Consider the following 22790-nt stretch of genomic DNA (forward strand, 5'->3'; position numbering starts at 1 on the left):
TCTGCCGCTGCCCAGACCTGCAGAGCCACGGCTGAGCCCATCCTGGCAGCACTTCCCAAAGGGTTAAATTACAAGGTAAGCCACCATGAAAGGTCTTCTCTGAAAGGGATTTTCATTTAGCAACTGCAAGTGCTAGCTCTAGAGCACCCCAGCAGTTCAGGGCAGGAAGCTCCCAGGACAACCCTCTGTTCATCATCCCCTTCTGAAAGAAACTCATCCCAAGACTCTCCCAGAGCTGCCAGTACCAGGCTCCAGTTAATCCTATTGCAACACCAGGTCCTGTCTGAAGGAGATCCTACTCTGGCCTTCCAGGCAAAAAACACAGCCAGCAGCTAAGGCAGGGCAAGAGGAAAGGCTGTGGCTGGACAGTGAATTAAGGGATAGCACAGATTCAAGGGAAAAGTGGGTGACTCCTGATGTACTTGCTAGCCAAAGCCTGCTCAGAGCCCAGCCCCAGTGGTGACCATGTCATCTGAGAGCATGGTTTTGTCTATACTGAATTTCTAGATTTATTATCTAACTTTTGTAATGGACCTTGAAAATTCTGGCCTAAAGAAGGCCAGAGACAGGAAAAAGCATAGTAATAAAAGGGATTGGGCAGAATTCTGGTTTACATCCAGAGATTCAATGATCCTATGTGAGATGCAGGAAATGAGTTCATGCATCCCAGATCTCCTGAGCGTGGAGAGGCAGAAAAACCCGAGCAGGGAACAAGCACAGCAAGATACAAAAAAAGCAGATTTTCCTTTTTTGAGAACACTTTCCTTTGTCCCAGCAGAGGAGGTGACTGGGTACAAACACACACCCAGCCCCAAATCTGCACACATGAGCACTCCTTTGGGCTACTGAGATTGTATTTAGCCTGAAATGTTACCTGCACCTGCTTGCACATTAAGCTTAACACCTATACATACATTTTATTTCAAAACACTCCTCCTTAGTGCTTCTAGGCATCCTGGCTCCCACATGGGCTCAGCTGTAGGATCTGAGGCCAAGGATTAACACTTGCACCAAATTTCAGAGCCTGCAGCTCCCTCCAAGCATTGAGATCTCCACGACTGAGGGAGATGACCACACTCTACATGTCACTTACAGAAAGAGATACGCTATTTATGAAGAAATAGCCCATTTCATTGAACTAAAAGGTTTTTACAGATATTCATGCTGATTTCGAAATGTATAAAAGTGAAACATCACCATTCCCAAGGAAGGGACTGATTCTCTCAGATTTCATGCTGAGGGTACCTGCACCCCAGAAACAGCACCTACCCTGACCTCTTGACTTACATTCTCAGAGTCTGCAGCTGGATTAGCTTAATTATTATTACAATTACATAAAAAATATTATTTAAACTATGATCCTACTGAGCAAATTGTCTTCTTCTAAACTTAGCTGCTCAGAAAGAGATTTTAATAATCTCTTCTGAAATAGATTAATTTCATTTCGTTAATGCATGACAGCAAATTGCTGAAAATAATCAAATAGAAACTAAGTAACAAAAAGAGAAACTGAAGAACAAAAAAGGGCACTGAAGTTTTCAATGGAAGGACTTAACCTTGAGCGTTACTGTCAAAGGGGGAACACCTACCACAGCTTTGGGTTTGCTGCCTGCCACCAGCTTGGCCAGCAAATCCTCATCACGCAGCTGGCCAAACACATGGGCATCGTAAGCCACCACTATGGAGACCTCTTCCATCATCCTGGCTGCCCTCGGCAGGTCCCAGGCGGAGCCCTGGCTCAGCTCCCGTCAGTTGTTCACGCCCGGCTGGAGACGCTCTTGGGGAAGGAGTGTCAGGAGAGAGAAAACATGACCCAGCAAACGGGTGTGCCTCTCCCGGGCGCCTTCGGGATCATGGGAAGCACACACGGCACACCTGCTCACGCTCCCAAAGCCAAAAGGCTTTTGCTGCAGTCTGGAGGAAGGCAGGAACCTGTTATAGTTCCAGTATTGGGCTGAAGATGAAACAGCAGGAGACAAAACAGGTTAGTATTAAACAAGGAAAGATCTGTCAGAGCTTGACGGAAATCACTGCTGTGCTTCTCCAGTTGGGTAGCAATTGTTCATTCTTGATGTCCAGTTTTCTCCCGTGAAAGCTGATATTCCTGTCAGCAGTCTTCCCCTCCAATGAATTGCTGCTTCTGGATTATTTGTAAATTCACAGAGATTGGTATAATGCTGATTTCTTTCAAGCACTCCTTGAAATTCTCTGCCAGTTGCTAAATCTCTCCTTTAAAATATTTTAAAATATCATTTCTGGTTTTCTGCAGATCTCAACTGCATTCTGTACTCTGGAGATATTTTGATTTTAGCAGGAAGAAAATGGCATCAAGTCACAACCCTCCAAAAAAGTGTCCTTCAGTTTCCACATGCAATAACGGGTAAAACAGCCCTGAAAAATGCAACAAGGCTGTAAAGCTCTTTCTTGAATAAACTGGTATCTCCACAAGTGAAATGAAAACAATTTACACAATAAAAACTTTACACAGAAGAAGGTTTTTAACTAAGATCTGGCACTGGTCTTGTTTTAGCTAAGAACTAATATGTTATCTCTTGTCTGTGAATCCTAAATAGCGGAGCAGCCTTCCCGATTGCTCCTGACTTCCCAGTTCATTTCTCACAACTTCTTTTGATCTATCTGACACAGAGCAAAAACAGCATAAGGAAAAAAATACGGAAAAATAATTAAGAACCAGTGCTCTGAAAACTACAAATGAAAATCTAGAAAATAAACAGGATTTGAAGAAACAAACAAAATGTCCCAGAAGAAACTCCTTTCAGGACAATCAGGCAAAGTAAAATTCCATCCACTACATTTTTATCTTCTCTGGAAGCCTTTTCTTCCTGGTGAAAAATCATACCTGCTCAAGAAACAGAAATCATTCCGGCCATCCATTTGTCTCCAAAAAGAGTCCGTTCTGGATGCAAAAAAAATCTGATAGAAATGTCCAGTGCAGATTGGTGTGGCATACGGTTAAACTCGTGCTTTCCAGAATGAGTAGTCAGACCCACCTTGCTTTCTTTCTCCTCTCTTCCTGGAGTATCGTTATCAAAGATTGCAGCTATCTAAATAGCACCAGGTGCTATTTGCATTTGAATAGGAAACTTGAGCAACAGCTCTAGCAGGCAGGATTAAAACCTTAACTTCTCTTCCACTTATATAGTGGGAAGAAATTACATGTTATTGCTAGGAAACAGAAAGTTCTAATAGGCTTATGGCAAACAAAAAATGCAGCACTTGAGGTTAAACTCTTGAGACTAAAGCAGATTCTGATCATGCTTAACCCTTGCCGAATGAAGAAAGATATTTTGCCCTTGAAACGCACCTACAGTTCATTCTTTCCTTGTTTTTCTTCAAAGGCAATTTTTTCCAATGAATAATTCCTGCAGTAGGAAGACTGATTCCAGCCCGGGTAGCGAAAAGGCAGCTCTCCGTGTCACCTGCAGAAAATTCCTACCTGCTGTTCCAAACCCAGCTCAGGTTTTCTGAAGCCTTTAAACGCCGCTTCCTCCCCACCTCCATCGCCTTGGGGTGTTTGGGATCTTCCCGAAGAGCGAGTTCCGAGCTGGCCGGGCTCTCCCCGGTGTGCTGCCGGGGGTGGGTCCCTGCCCACATCCCTCCCACCCGCTGGCACCCGCGCCAGGGGCTCCGGCTGGGGTTGGCATTACCTTGGAACGCTCAGGTAGGCGCAGGTGGTGTAACAGCAAACACTGCCACCTTAATGAAAGACCAGTTTAATTCTGCAATAAGGGCAGGAGGTGGGGAATGCAAATTGTCAAACATACTCCACAGCTGCAGCTAGTCGAACCCCTCCTCTGGTTTAGCCAACAGGCATTTCCATTTATAAGGAATTATGGACCAGAACTACCTTTTTCTTTTCCTCTTTAGACAGAGAGGTTACAATTATTTAACAGAACTACATCTGCATATCATTGTATAATTAGTTCAGTAATTCTCATACCTATTCATAACAAAGGGCTTATAATTTTGGCATGTTCTAACTAGCAATTGCAAGAACTAACAACTGATTTGTGACGTTAGCTGATGCATCTCTTTAAATAGAATGTTTTTCAGTTGTTTCAAGCTAATGAAGATGAGCTGCCTGCAAATCCCTATGATCCTGCATTTTACCTCCCTGATAACAGCCTGTGCTGTCTAGTGAATCAGCACACAAAATTATAACTATCAAGCTAGGTAAATCAAATATTTTGAATTAAACTGACCGAACAAACACATCCAGCCAGACACAACTGCATCCTGCTCACACCAGAGTAGCTGGAAGGGAGAGGGCAAGCACAGGTGCCCTCCACCACCTCCCCAGGCCACACCACACACTCCTCCCAGCCCCTCCATACAGAGCCTTCCCCTCTCTGGGCTTTTTGGGTGGTGAAGTGATGAATAACCTACCAAAAGACAATAAAACCCACACAGAAGATTTGTATTTCCTTACAGCAAAGAGCGAGTCTCTGCCTAACACCTCATCTACCTTGCAGCATCCTTCCTCAAGGACCAGGAACGCAGCCCCCTCCACAACACAGCTGTGAAAGCCTACCTCTAAAGCAGGAATTTTTGGAGAAGCGGTGCAACCAAGCAGTCAGGAGACAGAGGATAGCCAGCAGAAGGACAGGTGAGCTGCAGACAACTGTGAACTTGTTAAGGTAAGGAGCTCTAATTGCAGTTGTTGGGATTTTTATGCCGATGGTTAATAGAGGTGAACGGAAAATTCCTGAATTGAGCAAACCAGCTCTCCTAGCAAAGCAAAATCCTGCTCACTCCCAAGATAAATTCATTCTCACTCCACCCCCAGGAATGTCTTGCTGCTATCTGACAGGGATAGGATCTTCTGACAGACAGGGAAGTGAGGTATGTGCAGCTCCTTGGGAAGCGCTCCCTTCCTGCCACCAGCTCCAGGAACACAAAGGCCTTTTCTGTGATTTGCCTCTCATGCATTAATGAATCCGGGAAGATCACAGCCGTCTTCAGAGAAGGAAACATAAAACCCCTTTCAGAGCACTTGGAATGGCATTTGGCAGTCTTCAAGATAAGTTTACTTGTCTTTTTCCCCCAGTGGGAACAAATAATGATAGTATCAGCTCTTATTGTAATTCTGAACCCACAGGAAGGGCTTTTTCAGACACATCCAGCAAGAGAAAACCACCTGGTTACAAGTGAAACTCTGTGGATCACACACACAGTTCTGTTCTCTTCTCACCCACAAAGGCTTGCCAAGCAGCAGAAACTGGAACTCTGTTCCAGTTTTAGACATGCTTCTGGATCCCACGTGATGCTGGAATGCAAAGTCACCATGGCTCTCAGGAATGACCTGCACCATTCCAGAAATGCAATTTCCAGGCTCTGACTGATCCGTGATTGCTTCTCCAAGATTTATTTTTATTATTTAAAATGTCAAATTAGCATGGCCTATTTTTTTTCCCCAAAAGAAGTGGGTGTATGCACCTGTGTTTCTCCTAAAATAATTCTCCAAATGTGTGGAAAAATCTGGGCTTGATGTGCTTTAGCACATGCACTTACAGGGGCAAATCCTCCCAATTAGCTTGCTCCTGGTTTGAAAGCAGACACAACTGTAAACTCATTTCTGCAGATTGAAGCCAGCAAAGCCATCCCACTGGAGACAGGGAATGTGCTCTCCCAGTGGTGGCAGAGGTCAGTGTGGCTGGAATTGCTGAGGCATTCCTGACCCACCGGTGAGGCACTCCCCCTCAATGGAACTGTGTAGCCCGACATAGGGAAGAACTCATGGCTGGAGAATCTTCATTTTACAGTGCCAAATACCCAAATTTCCCTCTCCCAGCCTCCCCAAATCCACATGCCACACAAAAAGCTACTCGTGCTTTCCAACAACTGCTGCGTAAGGATTTTCTTCCACACTGTTCCTATAGATGATCTCTAAAGAAGGAAAGTAAAACTCTATCAGCCTCACCCCAAAACTCCAAAGGGGGAAGAGCAGTCCAGCCAATCCCTGCCCAGCCTACTGGAGCTCACTCCCTGGGCATCTCTAAGCTTATTCTCAGCTAATTCTATTCTGTGTCTTTGCTCTGTTCCTCACCGAGGTGGTTATTAGCACTTGAAATCTTAAGGGTTTGGGTCAAATTTCCTCTTCATTTCAGGTTTTACGTAACTTAGAACTACAGCTAAATAAGGCATGCCGAAAATAAATCTGCCTCTTTTGATTTCTAAAACCACACAAACATGAACAAGATTAAACAGCAGCATAGCTGGGACTCCAGCCTACAGGTGCATACTCATTATTCAGCTCAGTCCATTCCAGATTATTTTGAACCTTTTAAAATGAATTCATGAACCTCTTTTGATTTTTAATTTATTAAGTTCACATTTTTACTTTATGTTTTCATCCATCTTTCCTATTCTGCCACTATTACTTTTTCTAAGGGCAATAGAAGTAATTTCCTCTCTCCAGCTAGGCTTCCTTCAGATGTGAATTGTCTGCCAGAAATATTTTGCTTCACAAATTTCCTTGCCTGCTGAGAATCTGGGTTACAGTAGCGTTGACTTTTTGCTTGTTCATGTTTTTCCAGTGGCAAAGGCAGCACAGAACTCCAACTGAACAATCAGTGGATTTTATTGCTTAGCCCCACAAGGAGCTATGGTGTGACAGGTGACAGAGGAACAAGGAAAGAACCAGACATCCTTGAGCCAGTATTGATAGCAAGTAAAGGAATACTGATTCTTAGTGTTAGTTTTTGAAAATTCCAACTGTTGGCTGTTGAAAAACAGATTTTACAGGGCATTTAGGGAATACTTTGTATTTACTTTATATTACAAATTGAACTGAGCATATTTCCTCTTTCCCCATGCTTTTTTTTTTTTTTTTCAAAATAGGGTATTTTTTTTTCCTGTTTGGGAAAGCAAGGGGTGGTACCAGTGAGCTCCCCAACTGGCAAACTCTCCTCCAGCCTTATGCCCTCTAAGTGGGCCAGGACAGTCTGGAGTAGTGAGAACACCACAGAAACCATGCAGAAGGAACAGGCAAAAATTCCTCATCTGCCTTGGAGCATAATTTCCTGAAAAAGAGCAGGCTTCTGCCACCTGTCTCCTGTGTCACCCCTTCTCTTTTTTAATCTCCTTCCAGTTCCATCACAGCAGACATCCACAAACCACTCAACTCCTCAGCTCAGAGAAGTGACAGCTCCAGAGCAGGGCCAGGTACCAGGGACCTTCCTCCACCTGTCCCACAGCCGTGGCCAGTGCCTCCTAAACCTGTGCTCTCCGAGCCAAATCATCGCCCCTCAACAGCTGAATGGGCAAACATTAACAACCTTTGCCATTACAAATGTCTCTGATATTCCCTGGGGCTACTCATCCAAGAACCGAATAAAGCTTGCATGGCATTTACACCACAGAAATGCCACTTAGAGCTAAATTCCATAACAAACTCAACACTACCTGTGAAATGTATTTTAAACTTGTTGCAGTTATCACTTCACTTGGTATTGAAAAGAAAACAAAATGGGTCAAGCATATTATCCAAGAAAATTAGCATAAGAGCTGTATAGGGATGCTTTGCCCTTACAACGATTTACATGGATTTCTGGCCTGGTTTCAGTACAGGTTGATTCAGGGATTTCAACCAAATAGCCTGCTGTCTTTTCACTTACAGCAGATGATCAGCCAACAAAAGATACTAATTAACATTAATCAGCACATTAAATAGCATTAAATAGCAACATCTGTCACACAGAGACAAACACAGGGCCCAGGATTCCAGCAGATACATCTCTCCATGTTTTTCATTCTCTTCCCAAAGAGGGGTTAATAGTCCTTACCTATGTCCCTAAGGAAGACTAATAAAGGTAAAAATAAAGGAAAATGCAAAACTCTAAGCTGTACTATTACTGAGGTTGTCTGTCAAGTTTGCTCCAGTGCTGAACCAGCCATGCTGCACAGGGAGAATGCAGTGACATGTTTACCTAAATGACCTGAAGTGCCCTGCTTCAGGTCAGATTTTAGTATCTTTACTATCACTTTGCACCTGACCTTCAGTCTGAGACAAGGAAAAAAAAGGGGAAAGAAGGAAAGGCTGGAGAGCCAGATGCCATGAGATATTCTTGTACTTAAGTAATAGGAACTAAAAAGCAGGACCCCAGCACATCCTCTGCTCATCAATCCCACAGGAGCTGGCCACGCACAAACTCACCTTGGCTGTGCTGGTAGCTCACTGACACCCTGACAGGAGCCCTGAGGGAAAGCCGAGACATTTCTATATGGAAACAGCACAATGGTAATGGCATATTCCCAAAACAAAAAATAAATCTGCCCTATGATTGCTTGAAAGATGAGATAAGGAGTAATTAAGACTGAAGTGATGTGGGTGAGCAGGAAATGGCACACGGTGTCAGCCAAGCTGGGCTAAACCAGGCAGACCAGTCCAGGCACCTTCCCTGAGGTTTAGCAGGCAGTGTGACTGTGAGACACAGTCTAGACTCAGGCATGCCTGGTGACTCTGAAATGAGATCATTTCATGCATTTTGCATTAAAAGTACAAACTACTGACACCTTCCAGGAGAGTGGCATGTTCCTCAATGCTGGAGTTAAAAATCAGGGCATTAACTTGGAGCTCACAGGACTGAGTGCAGCCCAAAAACATCCAGTGAGCAGCACTTGCTGGCAGATGTTGATACCAAAGGTAACAAGCAGCCAGCTGATACAGGGAAGGTATTTGACCCATTTGCTAGGAAAGGCAGAAAGCAGCTCTGTACTCCCCTGGACAAATTCCCTGGCAATTTGCACAGGTCAGCTCCAGGGGAGAAAGGAAGATCAGGACCATGCAAGCTGATCAGCTGTATAAGACTACCAATAGTATCCACTAATCTAAACTCCACATAATCCTCTGCCCCTAAATCCCTATTCATCATCATCCAGTACAGTGAAAGGGAAATTCTGTTCTCACAAGACGATTTGGGAGACAAACTATTCCAGTACTTAACTGTGCTGATCTAGTCTCCCACTGGGAAAATCTGCATCTACATTTAAATGCTTCAGTATTACACAATGAGAAAAGCTTCTGTATTTACATGTGATTTAAAGATTACTCTGTCTTGATTTGACTGTTAATAAGCTTATTTTAAGAGCTCAAATGGTATGTATGGAGGGGCAGAGAAGGCAAATGCTGCCACCAGTTATCAAAGAGCTCTATGTGATAATCAGGTATTTCTTCAGAAACCAGAGACCAGAGCTATTTCCATGTATTTTTCTACCCTCCCCATGTGGCTTATTCCAATCTTGTCTTTTATTTAAAATCTCGACTATAGGTCTTGTATTACTTACTACTAACTAAAAGAAATGAGACACTCTCTAAAAGAATACCAACACAAGGGATTGCTCCAGCTCAGCACAGATATCCACAGGGCAGGAGGACATTTTCTCCTTGTATCCACGTGCTCAGGCTGGGCACAAAGTGCTGCTTAAGCTGAGGGCAAGTGCAAGGGCTGAGCTCCCTCAGACGCTCCCTCACCCCCAGTGCTCCTGTTGACTCCTCTCAACGTCCAGCTAGAGGTCTATATTTAGAGACAAAATTGAGCCATAATTTCTATCTGTACTTCATTTTTTAGTATGTCTTTCATGTAGAGGAAGTGTTTGTGCAAAATCTGTTTTGCACAAAATGCAAGGGAAATGCTGGTAATGAGTGAGAGCAAGTTTCTGCTTGATGTAAAGGAAGAAAACCCCATCAAACAAAGAAAAACAAAGGCAATAAAATTTAGAATGGTTTGCAAAAAAAGTTTCTAAAACGAGACTTCTATCACCATAAAATTCCTTAATGTATTTCCAAAGTACATATTTTATATGATCACCATAATTAGTTTCACTATTTGGAAAGTGAATGAAAGAAAATAAACCAGCTCACAAAAAAGTAATAACAAACTTGAAAAAGAAAAGCTATGCTGATGTCTACAGTGAATTTCATATGTCATGTAAGTCCAGGTACCTACATAATGGTTTGAAAGGTTATAGATGTCCTTCTCTCATTGGTGACAGAATAACTGTTTCCAATTACTCTGTCACAGAACGGTTTGGAAAGGATGTTTAAAGATCACCTCGTCTAACCCTGCTGCAATGAGCAGGGACACCTTTAAAAATAATTCTATGAAAGCAGTGAAGGATTTGATCACCTTTCTCAGACATAGAATCATAGCTGAAAAGGATATTAGGGTTGTTTCTTGAAATGCCACACAATATCTTTCTTCTGTAGGTACTTCTCTCTGCAGAACCCTACCAGAGAAATACTCATGGACTTAGTAACACTCCTGGCACTGGAAGAGGACTGGCAATTGATTTATCAGGATATTAACTGGACACTCTCAGCTGTAAGGAGAATGAAACAAGTGAGTCCCACTGGTGACACTTGTGACAGAGCACATGCCTGACACTGCTCAGTCTGACATGAGGGTGAAGGTATCTCATGGGGAAAACTAAAACCCGAAGGGTAATTTCCTTGATGCTAGTTAGAACTGTGAAATTGAGAAAGACCAGAAACAGGTCTGAGTCATTTTCTTCTCTCTCCTAATTAAATGTAACAGCAGCAAGAAAAAAAGCCCACTCTGAGCTGGAGATGCAATGCCCTAACTTGGTCTCTAAGTGCCTTTGGCCATCCCTTATCAGCAGTGCATGGCAAAACATCCAGGATATTCTGTTGGGCAATACTAAGATTATTTTTCTCACTTGTAAATTTTTTTTTCATGTTTCCAGTAAGAATGCACAACTGGTGCTCTGTTATCAGTACTGTTTGCATTCCTGTGCTTTCTTGAATCTTTCAGAGTCCCAGGACCTCAGGGTGTAGAAAGCTGGCTGGGCCCACTACCACCAAAGAGAGAACAAGAGTCTGAGGCACAGGTCAGAGATCAGCACAGCCACGGGGCAGCTGTCTCCTGCAATGCCCCTGTGTCAGCTCAGGGATACTTTGCCCTTTTTCAGCACTGCAGACCACCCCACATTTTGCCAGAGCTCTGAAAGTTCAAGAGTGACAGCTGAGTGTGCCAGGTGGGAAGAGCCAGAATGAGAAACGCAGAGATCCTCACCCATCCCAGCCACTTGTCTGCTTCTGGGTGTAATTCAAGATGTTGAACATCTCATGTTCCCTGATTTTCTGACATCTCCCCATAGGAAAGATACTATTCTTCCTATCTTCAACAAAGGCAATTAAGATATGTTGATTCATCTTTCCAATGAGAAAGGGCAGTAGAAGTTATTACTGGGCATTCAGGCTGGTACCAAGTCTCCTGAGCTTTGTTCAGCTGAGAATACACAAGGTGACTTCCCCACCTGCCAGAGCACCTCAGCTCTGGGTGAACAATGGCACCAAAACCCACACCTGACACAAACAGTACAGCTTGGCTTGTGAAATCTCAGATGTGTTAAAAAACTACATGGAGCTGCTGGTCAGCAAAGGTTTTACCATCAGCACCCCTCTGGGTGTAAAGAAGCGGACACCCCAGTGACAGATGTGTCATAAATGACAAGACCAAGAGTCTATTTTGAAAAAATGAGAATACATCATGAGCATGCCAAGCCACTCAGATATAATTTAGCTTTCCAAATGGGTAATTGAATACTTAAAGTAAATAAGAAGAAAATTCAATCTGAACTTAAAACATCACCTTCCTCATCTCACTTAAATGTAAAAAAAAATTGCACCTGGCCTTGTGCCCCTGTTTTGCAGGACTGTATGTACAAACCCAAGTGTTCATGTCCTTCTCTCTGTTCTTCTCCAGAGAGTCAGATAACAGCTGGATCATCAAAGCAGAAAAAAAGAAAATTATCTAAAAGAATCCCACAATGAAAACTACAGCAGTTAGACAAAGAAGCTGTCAGGTAGTGCAGCCAAAGGCTGTAAGGAGAGGCCCAAAAGGCAACTTCTGTTGAAGAAGTATAGTCCAGAGACTGAGCTTCATGAATGTTGGCTCTGCTTTGTGAAACAAAAAGAAAATAGGGGGAAAAACCAGTTTGGTCCCTGTTTGCTCCAAATAAATCTACAGGATTCACTCCCTTCTTTTTCAAGCTACAGTATTGTGGAGGAGGTGCAAAACACTGAATCTTCTGAGAGGCTCTGAACTGTCTCTGAAGTTTTTACTGAGGAGTGTGGCAGTGTTTCCACCAAAGAATGACAAACAGAGCCAAGCTATGGTGCAGCATTCCTGCCTAATGCTTTCCTGGTTGTGAGAAGCTCCCATCAGTGTTACTGATTCTCTCAGCTTCTCTCTGGGCAATGCAGGATGAACAGCACACCAACCACTTCCAGCTCCTCTGGTTTGGGGAGCACATCTGGAACAAATGACACAGCAACATCTTCATTACACCTCTGCTCTCCTCCACTACCCACAAGTAGCCACTACAAATGCTCTGCCAGTTTATCTGTGCAGGCACACTCCATCAGCAGCCTGCTCCTGCCCTGGATACACTTTCAGTCAAAGCTGTGCCCTGGCTGGGATCCCAACCCCGCCCTACAAAAATGCAGTTGGTCCTGCAGAACTGCCCGTACAGCAGGGAAGGATAACCATCTCACTCTCAGCAGAGCTGGTTAGGCTACAAGAAGCCTGGAATGTGGACAGTGCTGAAATTAAAGCAGCCAGAAATAAAGTAAGCAGAAAAATGGCTTAAAGCCATCTTTGTTCTGACCCTTTTTATTTCCATCAAGGACTGTTGTGACCAAACACTGGGTAGGCAATCCATGGCCAGCTATGCCTTTAAAACAGACTTCCATTACACTCCTGGATGCCACCCCAGCTCAACAAATATCCTGACAAGTTTGCTCAGTTGATGAATAAGAAAAACAAGGCAGAAGATGGTGCTGGACAAGTAGCTATGCAGTCACGGCACCCTAGTGCAACCTGGAGCCTCGCAGCTCTGCGGTAGTGAAGAGATCTGTTTAGCTATGTAAATAAGATGCATAAATAAATAAATAAGAATTGGAGTGGGCTGAAAAAAAGCACCCAGACCCTGGCCTTTTCAGTATCTTGCAGGTCGCTTAGCAACAGGCTAGCTGCTGCAGGGTAAAAGAGCATGAAATCAGCATCTTTTCAGCTAAAGACAAATTGAATGGAAATGTGGGGAGGTGGCCTTTTCCTGGCAGCAGTGAGGAAAGGAGAAGTAGCTGGTGAATCTGATCCTGTAGGCATCCTTTTGGAGGGGTTCCTGAATGCAGGGATTGTTAATTAACGTGGCTGAGAGGCTTTGTCCTGCCAGCAAACTGATAAATTCCAGAGCACGCCTGGGAAACCAATAATTCAATCTTGATTAAAATGATGTCTGTTACAGTCACCTCCTGGGTTAATTACTTATTAACCATCTTAAATAGCTCAAACCCAGTTCTATCGGACTCCCCGGCTATGTTAGTGCCAGCTGACCATAGAGCATGTTTTCAGTGGCACTTACCTAAAACATTCCCCAGCACTGCATGTTCAGGTTTTATCACCATGCTGTCTCCGCATTCACTAAAGGAATGTGCACCCTGTGAATCTTTAAGTAACTGGATCTCAGCAATACAAACCCATTTATTCTGGGCAGGTAATTCCTCTGGCTTCTCCAGCCTTCTGGAACAGCCTCGTGAGGAACATTACACAAACAGCAGCTACTAGAGGGAACTGAGCTATGAGAGCAGCAAGAACAAGATGTGGACATCTCATGAAGGATTTAAATGAGAGTTCTGAATAAAAGATTTCTCTGGGTCACCTAATCTGGGGCTGGAGTGTATCATCCACTGCTAAATGCAGCTGGATCCTGGCAGCAAGGCACAAGCAGGGACCTGTGTGGCACACGATCACTGAGGGAAGTGGGAGCTGGTGGTTGGGTCAGCAGAGGGGCTTGGCAGATTGTCCAGGAATCCAACAGGAGGAACAAAGAGAAAACACAGTGGCCTTGCTCCCTGCTTTATACACACACTGCACAGTGATAACTCACTGCACTCCTTATTTACAGGTAACTTGTACTTGTGTGGCACTTCAGCACAGTGAAAACCATCTGGGGGCTACCAGTGAAGCAAATTTACTTGGAGCAGGGAAACTTCTCACCTGCATTTTATCCACCTGAGTGCCCCATCACAGCACTTAATCTTTCCTGTGATGGGATGGAGGGTTTAGAAGCCATGCCCAGTTCCATAGGCAGGAAATGACATAGCATCGAGCAGGATGGCTGCTTTGAATCCTTACAACTTGAAAAATGAATTCTGTGTCCTTGGGAGCTGAACACAGAGATGCATTTGGCAATGTTTTGTTTCCCTCTTTGTCTGGGGTTGAAAGGAAGGCGGCTGTGGCTCAGTGAGTGAACACTTAGATGAGATACCCTCCATTTCCTTAATGAGCCTATTAAGTGACTCATCAAAGGTATAAGGACCAGTCTCAGAAGGGAGAGACACACAGAGATAACTGACTGCACTGAGATATTCCTAGTGCACACAAAACAATCTATATGCTACAGAGTTAATACAGGGAATAATGTGATTCCAGTGCTAGAGAAGTACATAGATGGAAAATACCTTGTCACTTTTCCTTTTTGCTGGCTGCAGTTGTCTGTGCCTGAGCTCACAGCTCCAGCTTTTCCTCCTCTGATCGAGGGATGACAAAATCCTGCTGTGACACATCCATCTCTGGGGTATTTGCAGAGTCAAGCACCTGGAGGAACTTTGTGCTCCCTGAGCCTGAGCAAAATCCATGACTGAAGGAGTAGAGTTTTGGTTTAGGTCACAAGAACCAAAGACCATATCAAAATTCAGACGGAATTTTATTCTCTGCCTTCCTAAATTAGTCCCTGAAGGTGTGCATACCAGGATTTAACCTCTCCAAGGAAATTAAAAAGTACTGCTATATTAACACAAATACAGCAGACATACAGCAACCAGCTCACATCACTCTCCAGCACAATGGATTTTATTTACAAGGTTAACTATGATCCACTGTTGCACATTTTCCAGAATCTTGTGTTCTGATTGTGTATTAAGAGTGGAGCAAGGGAAGCAGGAAGAGCAAATAGCATCAATAATGCTTAGGAGACTGAAAGAGATGTACTAAAACACATACCTATTTCTCTTGAAATGTCACTTTATGTCAACTGCCATGGTTTCCAGACTGTCAGAATTGAATTATATTGTAATTACATCCTATTTGGACAAGGTCACAAGAATAAAAGCTTAGTACTTTCCTCCATTACAGGTGCTGTATGTTCTTACACTCCTGGAGCAGACAAGCCTCCTCCTTTTCTAATGGCAACAAATTTGCCTTCAGCATAAAATGCTGGTTTAAGTCCATTAGCGCAAGGTGAGGAACATTAAAAAATTAAGAGCCATCATTAGTGATGTTTCTGAGAAGTGTCCCAGAGCACAGATCTTTATATTCTCTTCCTAATCCTTACAGTTCACTTTATATCATAACAGCAACAAAAAGGGAACAAACACAAACCCCAGACCTGTGTAACCTCACAACAGGTTCTTGTTTCACTCCAGCCCTCGTCAGTGAGTACAGGTGTGTGAAACCCCTTACATCAGGGACTTGAACATTTCCCAGGTTTTTTCACCTTTCCAGCAGTTTCCCCCCAAATTCCTATGGCAGTATATAATCTTGTATAATATTCCTGCATGATGGATCAAAGGTTGAAAATCCACAAGTCGTACAGGTCAACAGTTGTGTTGTTTAAACAGGGACCCTGCAAACACTGCGTGGCAAAGCCCTTCTGCCACACAGGATCATTACTGACATTCTGTGGATGACACAATAAAGACTAAAGGAAAATAGAGAGGGACTCTTGGCTGTTCCCAGGGGAGCCTGGGCTCCCAACAAACCCCTGTGTGAGCTCCCAGCCCAGTGCTGGATCTATAAATGTGCTGCTCCTTCCCATTAGAGAGACAGCCACCAGAGGAGACGCTGCTGGATGGAGAGAGAGATGGATGAGAGCAGTGAAACAAGAGATGGGCTCTGGCCCAGCCCACAGCCAGCCCTGCTCCCAATTCCCCTCAGCAATTACTGCTGCCCCTGGGATGAGCATTTGCACTCCAGGCTGTCAGAGAGCAGGGGTGGAGGTTTGCCAGGGTCACCAAGTGCAGGCAGCACCTTCTTCCCCTTTACACCACCAGCCCTGACCAGAAGTGGTTTTTATGAAGTCTTGAAGCACTTGGATTTGTTGTGTTGGCTGGAGAAGATGGCTCTGGTGCATACTGGGACAAAAGGAAAAATATATGGCTAAACCAGATCCCCCTCAGCTGGAGAGTCATTGCTTTTGCAGAACCCCTCACCAGAATTCTGGGAAACACAAACTGTGCCAAGGGAAAATGCTCCTTTCCCACCACATGTCCTTCCTCCTGCAAAAGGAACATGCCCTGCTTCACACTGTGCTTAGAAAAGGGAAAAACCAAGCAAGCTCTCTGGAAGGAGGTTCATTACAACACAAAACTACATTTCATCTTGCATTACAAGAAAAACAAGGGCCAAATTTGCCTTAGAGCTTCCTGCTGGTATTTAAAGGAACAGGATTTGTGTCCCTACAAGCTTACCTGAGTATGATGGTCTGGACAAGCAGCTGGAATGAAGAAAACTGTGCTGGGATCTGTATTCTGTGGCATCAAAATACAGCTCCTTTCACAGTGAGAGAAATCTCTTTCACCACTGCCTCATGAGGAAAGACATCACACTTACTGTTTCCAGGACTGTTTCACGTTTGAAAGTAAGGCAGTGGTGACAAGGTGATTGAATTTTTTCCCCATTTCTGACAGGTCTGGTAGATTGCACAATCATCAAAAGGAGCAGCCTGACAATAAAGTTTTTGTGTGTCATCGACAGTGGGAGAAGAAATGAGCCTGAGGTAAGGAAAGCAGGTGCTCAGATGCTAAAGCATTATTCAATTGCTAAAGCATTATTCAATCCAGCTGCTTGCTACAGCTGCCTTGGGGCACACAGGAGCAAGTGGAACATGGCATCCTCATCAGGCAGCTGGGAAGCAAAGCCCTGATCCCTTCTCCAGCTCTTCCCACTGCTCTTGACTGGCTGAAATAGAATCAGTATTCCTTGCTGTGCAAAGAGGGAGCATCCAGGGTGGCACACTCAGGTGGCTTACTCAGACTGCCATCAAATTGTTCCCTGCAAGGATGCATGGGAAGAGCACTGACCTTGTGCTCTGAGCTATGGGTCAACCAAAGGATTGCTGAGAATTGAAAAGGAGCTGCTCAGCTGCCTGACTGAATGAAGAACATCAGCTATAGTTTTTTTTTTCTCCAGAGGTTGATGCATTAAGCTCTGAGCCTCTTGAAGCTATGCCACCCCAGTGTGTGTGTGTTAGTGAGCACACACCTGTATTTCTTGTGCAGGTGAGGAGTGAGGAGCACCCTCCAGGCTGGTGCCATGTACAGCTGCACCTGGGCTGGGGTCCTGTTGAAGCTGAAGATTTTGCAGCTCTGTTGTCACGGTAACTGAGTGATTTAAGCTGACACTGGCCCCTGAGCCATGTGTGTACACTGAATTCGTGCCTGTACTTCCAGATTTAAGAGATTATTATTAACACTGAATCACAAAATGATTTGGGTTGGAAGGGACCTTAAACCCATCTTGTTTCAATCCCTGCCATGGACAGGGACCTTGCACTATCCCAGGGTGCTCCAAGACCCATGCAGCCTGGCCCTGGACACTTCCAGGGATCCAGGGGCAGCCACAGCTTCTCTGGGCACCCTGTTCTGAGGGCCTCACCACCCTCACAGGGAAGAATTCCTTCCCAATATCCAATCTAAATCTCTCAGTTTGAAGCCACTGCCTCTCATCCTGTCAGTCCATGCCCTCATAAACAGTTCCTCTCCAGATTTCTGCATCTATACTAATTATTATGCTGATTAATAACTTGGAGATGAGATTTTCAGTTCTTTCATGGCTTTTGATTAACGTGCAGAATCAAATTTTGGTTAAAAATTATTGTCCAGGAAATGGCATTAATTAATTAAGCAAAGGAAGTTGAAAGAATAACAGACAGCTAGGGCAAGACAATGAGGAGGTCTGATCTTCATCTGCTGCATGACAGTGAGGTATCAGTCAGATGTAATCTACTTATGCCCAAACATAAACAAACGTAACAATATAAACAATGTAACATCATGTTTACCATACTACTCAATCTCCACAAAAGAAACAAGGCTACAATATGCTAAAAATAAAAACAATTAACTGTAGGAAACCAGAGAATCCTGAAGCAAAGCAATCAGGAGATCCTAAAAATGTGAATATTGCCCTTATAAAGCACCAAGTTACAGTCCTGCTCCAGTAGCTACACACTGCTCAGAGAACAGCCAAGTAACTACTTGCTGAATTCAATTTCCAACAGTGTCAACAATGCCAAAAACAATGCCTGGGGTTTGTAATGGCAAGTCATTAATAAGACTTTCAGCTCTAAAAGCTGCTGTCCCTGCAGAGCTCTGTGCTTATGAAATGCAGTCACTGTCTCCTACACTTAGTTTTGTTTGTCCCCTCATTTTCAAAGCAGAGGAATAAATCCAAGTGCAGGTGCCTGAGAAATCAAACACCAGCAAAAATACAAGAAGACAGTGCCCCCAGTGCCTCTTGTGTTTATTTCCAAAAGCCCTGGGGGAAATAAGAGAAAGTTGTTAAGCTTTGCCTTTTCTTTTCCTTCTCCTCCCAATTATTTTTACAAATTTAGCTCTAAGTCTCAGCACAGCACAGTGCTTCAGAATTTGTCACTTCCTTTAATTTGTCAAAAAAACAAAAAGAACCCAATGTCCCATTGCAGCTGTTGTCTGTGCCACACTGAGAGTGAATCTCTGCTCTCCCCCAGTCACGGTGTGCATTAGCCATTAGCTCTGGATTACTGGAGCTGTCTGCAACACAGAATCACAGAATGGAATCACAGAATGGTTTGGGTTGGGAGAGATCTTAAATCTCCTCTTGTTCCATCCCTCTGCCCTGGCAGGGACACTTTCCCCTCGCCCAGGTGGCTCCAAACCCTGCCCAGCCTGGCCTCGAACATCTCCAGGGATGGAGCAGCCACAGCTTCCCTGGGCACCCACACCAAATCCCACCCATTGCTGTTTCCAAAAGCTTCATTTTTAAAATTCTGTTACATCTGCAGGAATAAAATAACCACAGCTTTTCTGAGAAGGGCACATACCATAATTGCTAACCAAAAAAGACAAAAGGCAACTTGAATTTTTTTCCTTAATCACTTCCCAATGCATGTATTCTAAGACTTTGAGACTTAAGTAATAGAAGATAATTCTCTGGGGGTGCCCTGAACTCCCAGTAGACAACAGAATTTCTTCCTCTGCTGTTCAGAGGAGATAATTCAGAGTTTCTCAGGTCACAGTAGTTGAGTTCTAAAAACATAGATATAATATTTTTCAGGGTCATAGACAACAACAAAACTTTGGCTGGCAAGGGTCGTGCCTTGGCCCCAGTGTCTTTTGCATATAAAAAACATTTCCTCAGAATTACTACCCTGGTTACTGCCAAGCTGCTACCTGCTCCCTCAGACCTGACTGCCTGAAAGACACCCAAGAGAAGCACAGAGGAATTTCCACCTCCAGGGAGATTTTGCCATCTTGAGTCTCAACAGTTTTGTTGATGCTTAAGTCAGTATCAAGGAACATTTCTCTGCCAGCATAAACATGGGGTGCAGAGCTTGTTTCCAGGCATTTCTGCATCTGTACTTTAACCTACACTTCTTTCTCCACAAAATGTGAAATCCTGTAGGTTTGTTCCTTTTAATTATGGTTGTAAGTGCTGATGCTGGGATACATTTCTTCCTCTACAGCCTCTTCTGCATCACAGAAGTGTCTTTAGAAAGGACACCATCTTACTGGGAGAATAAGAGGTACTGCAAACCTGCCAGACACCACCACCACAGGCTTTCTCCATAATCGAATTCAAGGCATTCTTTGGGAAAATCAGTTACTGGATTTGTTTCCTCCAAGGAAGAGAGAATTGAGACTTTCTCCTCTAAAAATCTACTATGAGCACTGTGCTGTCAATAGGAACTCCAGCCACTGCTACTGCTCAATGTACAGACCACTGCAAGGAGAGAACTTTGTATGAGGTATTTTAATGTGTCACCTCACAGGGGGTGAGTCAGTGTTCCAGCCAGCCTGCATCTGGGACTGGAGTTCAGCTTGGGAAAAAGGTGCACTTCCTCTTCCTTCTAGAGCTGAGTTATTTTAGACACATTCTGGCAGAGATGCCAGAAGACAGAGCTGTCAAACAGTGTGACTCCTGCCATCTTCACCTCCTGCTCTCTGTACTATTTTCAGAGCCAAGGATGGAAAGCAGCTGTTATTCATCCAGGGGAAGGTGCCAGATTCAAGCAGCTCAGGCCAGAAGGCCCTTCTGAGGATGCTCTCCTTCTCCCTTTGGAACAGAACATCTGCTGCCATGCTGAAAAGCCATGGCACCAAGCTGAACAAAACTATTTGGGTGCTCTTCTGAACCATGGAGCAGCTTTCAGCTGCCCACCTTACCTTGTTGAATGAAACCACTAAGAACTTGGGCAAAGTGATGCAACTGGAAACAATAAATGTTTGTATCAACTTTTCCACCTCAAACTTTTACAGTTCTTGGAAGACTCTTACCTGCAACACTGCTCTGGTTGACGCCACTGCTCACAAGAGCAAATGTCAACTAGTGACTAATACAAAGACACCAAAATATTTGTACTCAGTCAGGCTGCAGAACTACTTTAAACTGTTAAATGTGATTATACTTAGTAATAATAATAATCATCATCATCTTCTATTCCTTTCCTATTGATAAAGAATAAATGACATGCCTGATGACCCTTACAATACCAACTCAGTGCAAATGAAAAAAAAAAAAAAACAAAAACGAAAACCAAGCCAACAAAACAAAATAACTGAACAGTTTTACTAATGCTTAAACACCATGAAAATATCGCCTCACTACTGGGCAACATGCCTGCTCACTGGAATATTAAATAAGTATTAGAAGTTAAATAAATAAACATTTCAAGCCCAAACTGCTGTTTTAAATTAACAACATTCCTTTCTACGGTGTTAACACTTATTACCAAGATTACAATCTCATTTAACATCCAACTCCATTGCAGGCACTTTAATCTGATTTCCAGATGCTGGCTCATTGCAGTGCCCCACACCACAAAGCCCAGCAGAAAGGAAGAAGCTGGAGCTGCAAACAGGACAGGAATTAAAAACATGACCCTTGTCACCAGGACAAGTGGATCTGCACTTCAGAGATAACAGCACAGACATAATAAGGGCAATTGATCATTGGCTTTTAATAAGAAATTTCATACAAGCATGGCAGGGTTTTCTATAGATCTAAACCAAACCCTTTTCACTTTGGTTTGGCCTTTTCTGAAGAAGTTGATAAACGTGCAATTTTTAACCTGTCCTTTATATTGGAAGGTTAAATAGATACAACACTGGTAGAACCTACTCTTGTGCACTTGCAGGGCCTTTCTGCAGTGACCTCATTTGCTTTTCTGTTGCATTGAGTTGTCTTACTATGACAGCAAGATCCCCAAGAATCTAGATAAGTACACACACATAGAGATAAGCACAGAGAGAGAGAATGCTCTAGTCTTGTATTTTGTGGAACCCCAGCAAAGGTGAGGAAATGAAGGTATCTGACTCCATGTTCTTAGAAGGCTAATTTATTATTTTATGATATTAAAGAATACTATACTAAACTATACTAAAGAATACAAAAAGGATACAGACAGAAGGCTAGAAGATACTAATGTAAAACTCATGACTTTCTCCTCCAGAGTCCCACACAGCTTGGCCCCTGATTGGCCAATAAGTAAAAACAATTCACATAAAACCACCTGTTGTATAAACAATCTCCAAACCACATTCCATAGCAGCAAAATACATGAGAAGCAAATGAGATAATAATTGTTTTCCTTTTTCTTTAAGGCTTCTCAGCTTCCCAGGAGAGAAATCCTGGTGAAGGGATTTTTCCAGAAAATATGACAGTGACACTCTAGATAGGAGGGAGAGAGCAAACCAGCTATTCTTAATCCTACCCTTTCACATAAATCAATAGGTGAGTTAAACCATGCTTGTAAAAAATCACATCCAGATAGAAGATAACAGAGGTGTGAAGCAAGTCAGTCATCGCCATCAGTAAGGTGTGAGCATCAAATCACCACTCTCAACTGAAAACATTTAAATGGCAACATTATAAAGTAAACCTGCTTTAAATGTCACCAATGAATTATTCTGAAATGAGAACAAGCTTAGCACAGCTCCTGCTACTGTAGCCTGTTCTCCTTGACTCTGCTATTATCCATGCCCTGGTGCCAGCTCCAGCTGTGGGTGACAGCCTTGTCAGTACAGTGAGAGGTGACAAAAACGTGTGTTTGCTTTGCATTGGAAAAGGCACCGTTTTTATTCAGGGCCATTTGCTGGTCTCATTGAAGGTGCTGAGAACAGGAACCTTGTAATGCTGCTGGGGGGGCCCAATATTGTCCAAAGGGGAGATTTACATGGTTGGGAAGAAACTTCTCTAGAAGAAGTTCAGTATTTGAGATCTTTCCTGCTGCTGAGGATGGTGAAAGATAGCAGCTTTTTATTTTGTATTTGCAGATCTGCTTTTGAGAAAAAGATAGATATCAATCCTTTTTTTTTTTTTTTAAAAGCAGTATAGTAGAACTATTTCCAGCACAGCACTTTCAGAATCCAAGGGTTACATCCTGAATTCATTGAAAACTTGTGAAATTAAGGAGAAAAAAACACCAAGTAGTTTTAAATTAGTCTTCTGCAGGACTAGAAGTAGCTCAGCTAAAGCTCAAGAAAAAAC

The 22790-nt window shown here is 43.5% G+C and overlaps 1 protein-coding gene across 14 annotated transcripts in view; it reads right to left on the reverse strand.

Moving 5' to 3' along the window:
• Positions 1 to 22790, reverse strand: part of RABGAP1L (RAB GTPase activating protein 1 like) — a 223066-nt gene that overhangs the window by 30089 nt on the left and 170187 nt on the right. Inside the window, exon 1 of one of the 14 annotated variants that reach the window (XM_064427745.1) lies at positions 4553 to 4807. The exons of 11 other annotated variants lie outside the window; for them this stretch is intronic. Coding sequence is in view for 2 of the 3 variants with exons in the window: in XM_064427744.1 (XP_064283814.1) it covers positions 1590 to 1700 (111 nt within the window). In the remaining variant the exon portion in view is untranslated. Of the gene's footprint in view, positions 1 to 1589; positions 3313 to 4552; positions 4808 to 22790 lie in introns of those variants that run through there. 2 more of the 14 variants (XM_064427744.1, XM_064427747.1) reach the window with 2 other exon arrangements.

This window comes from Passer domesticus, chromosome 7, assembly GCF_036417665.1.
Source record: "Passer domesticus isolate bPasDom1 chromosome 7, bPasDom1.hap1, whole genome shotgun sequence".
Classification (NCBI taxonomy): domain Eukaryota; kingdom Metazoa; phylum Chordata; class Aves; order Passeriformes; family Passeridae; genus Passer; species Passer domesticus.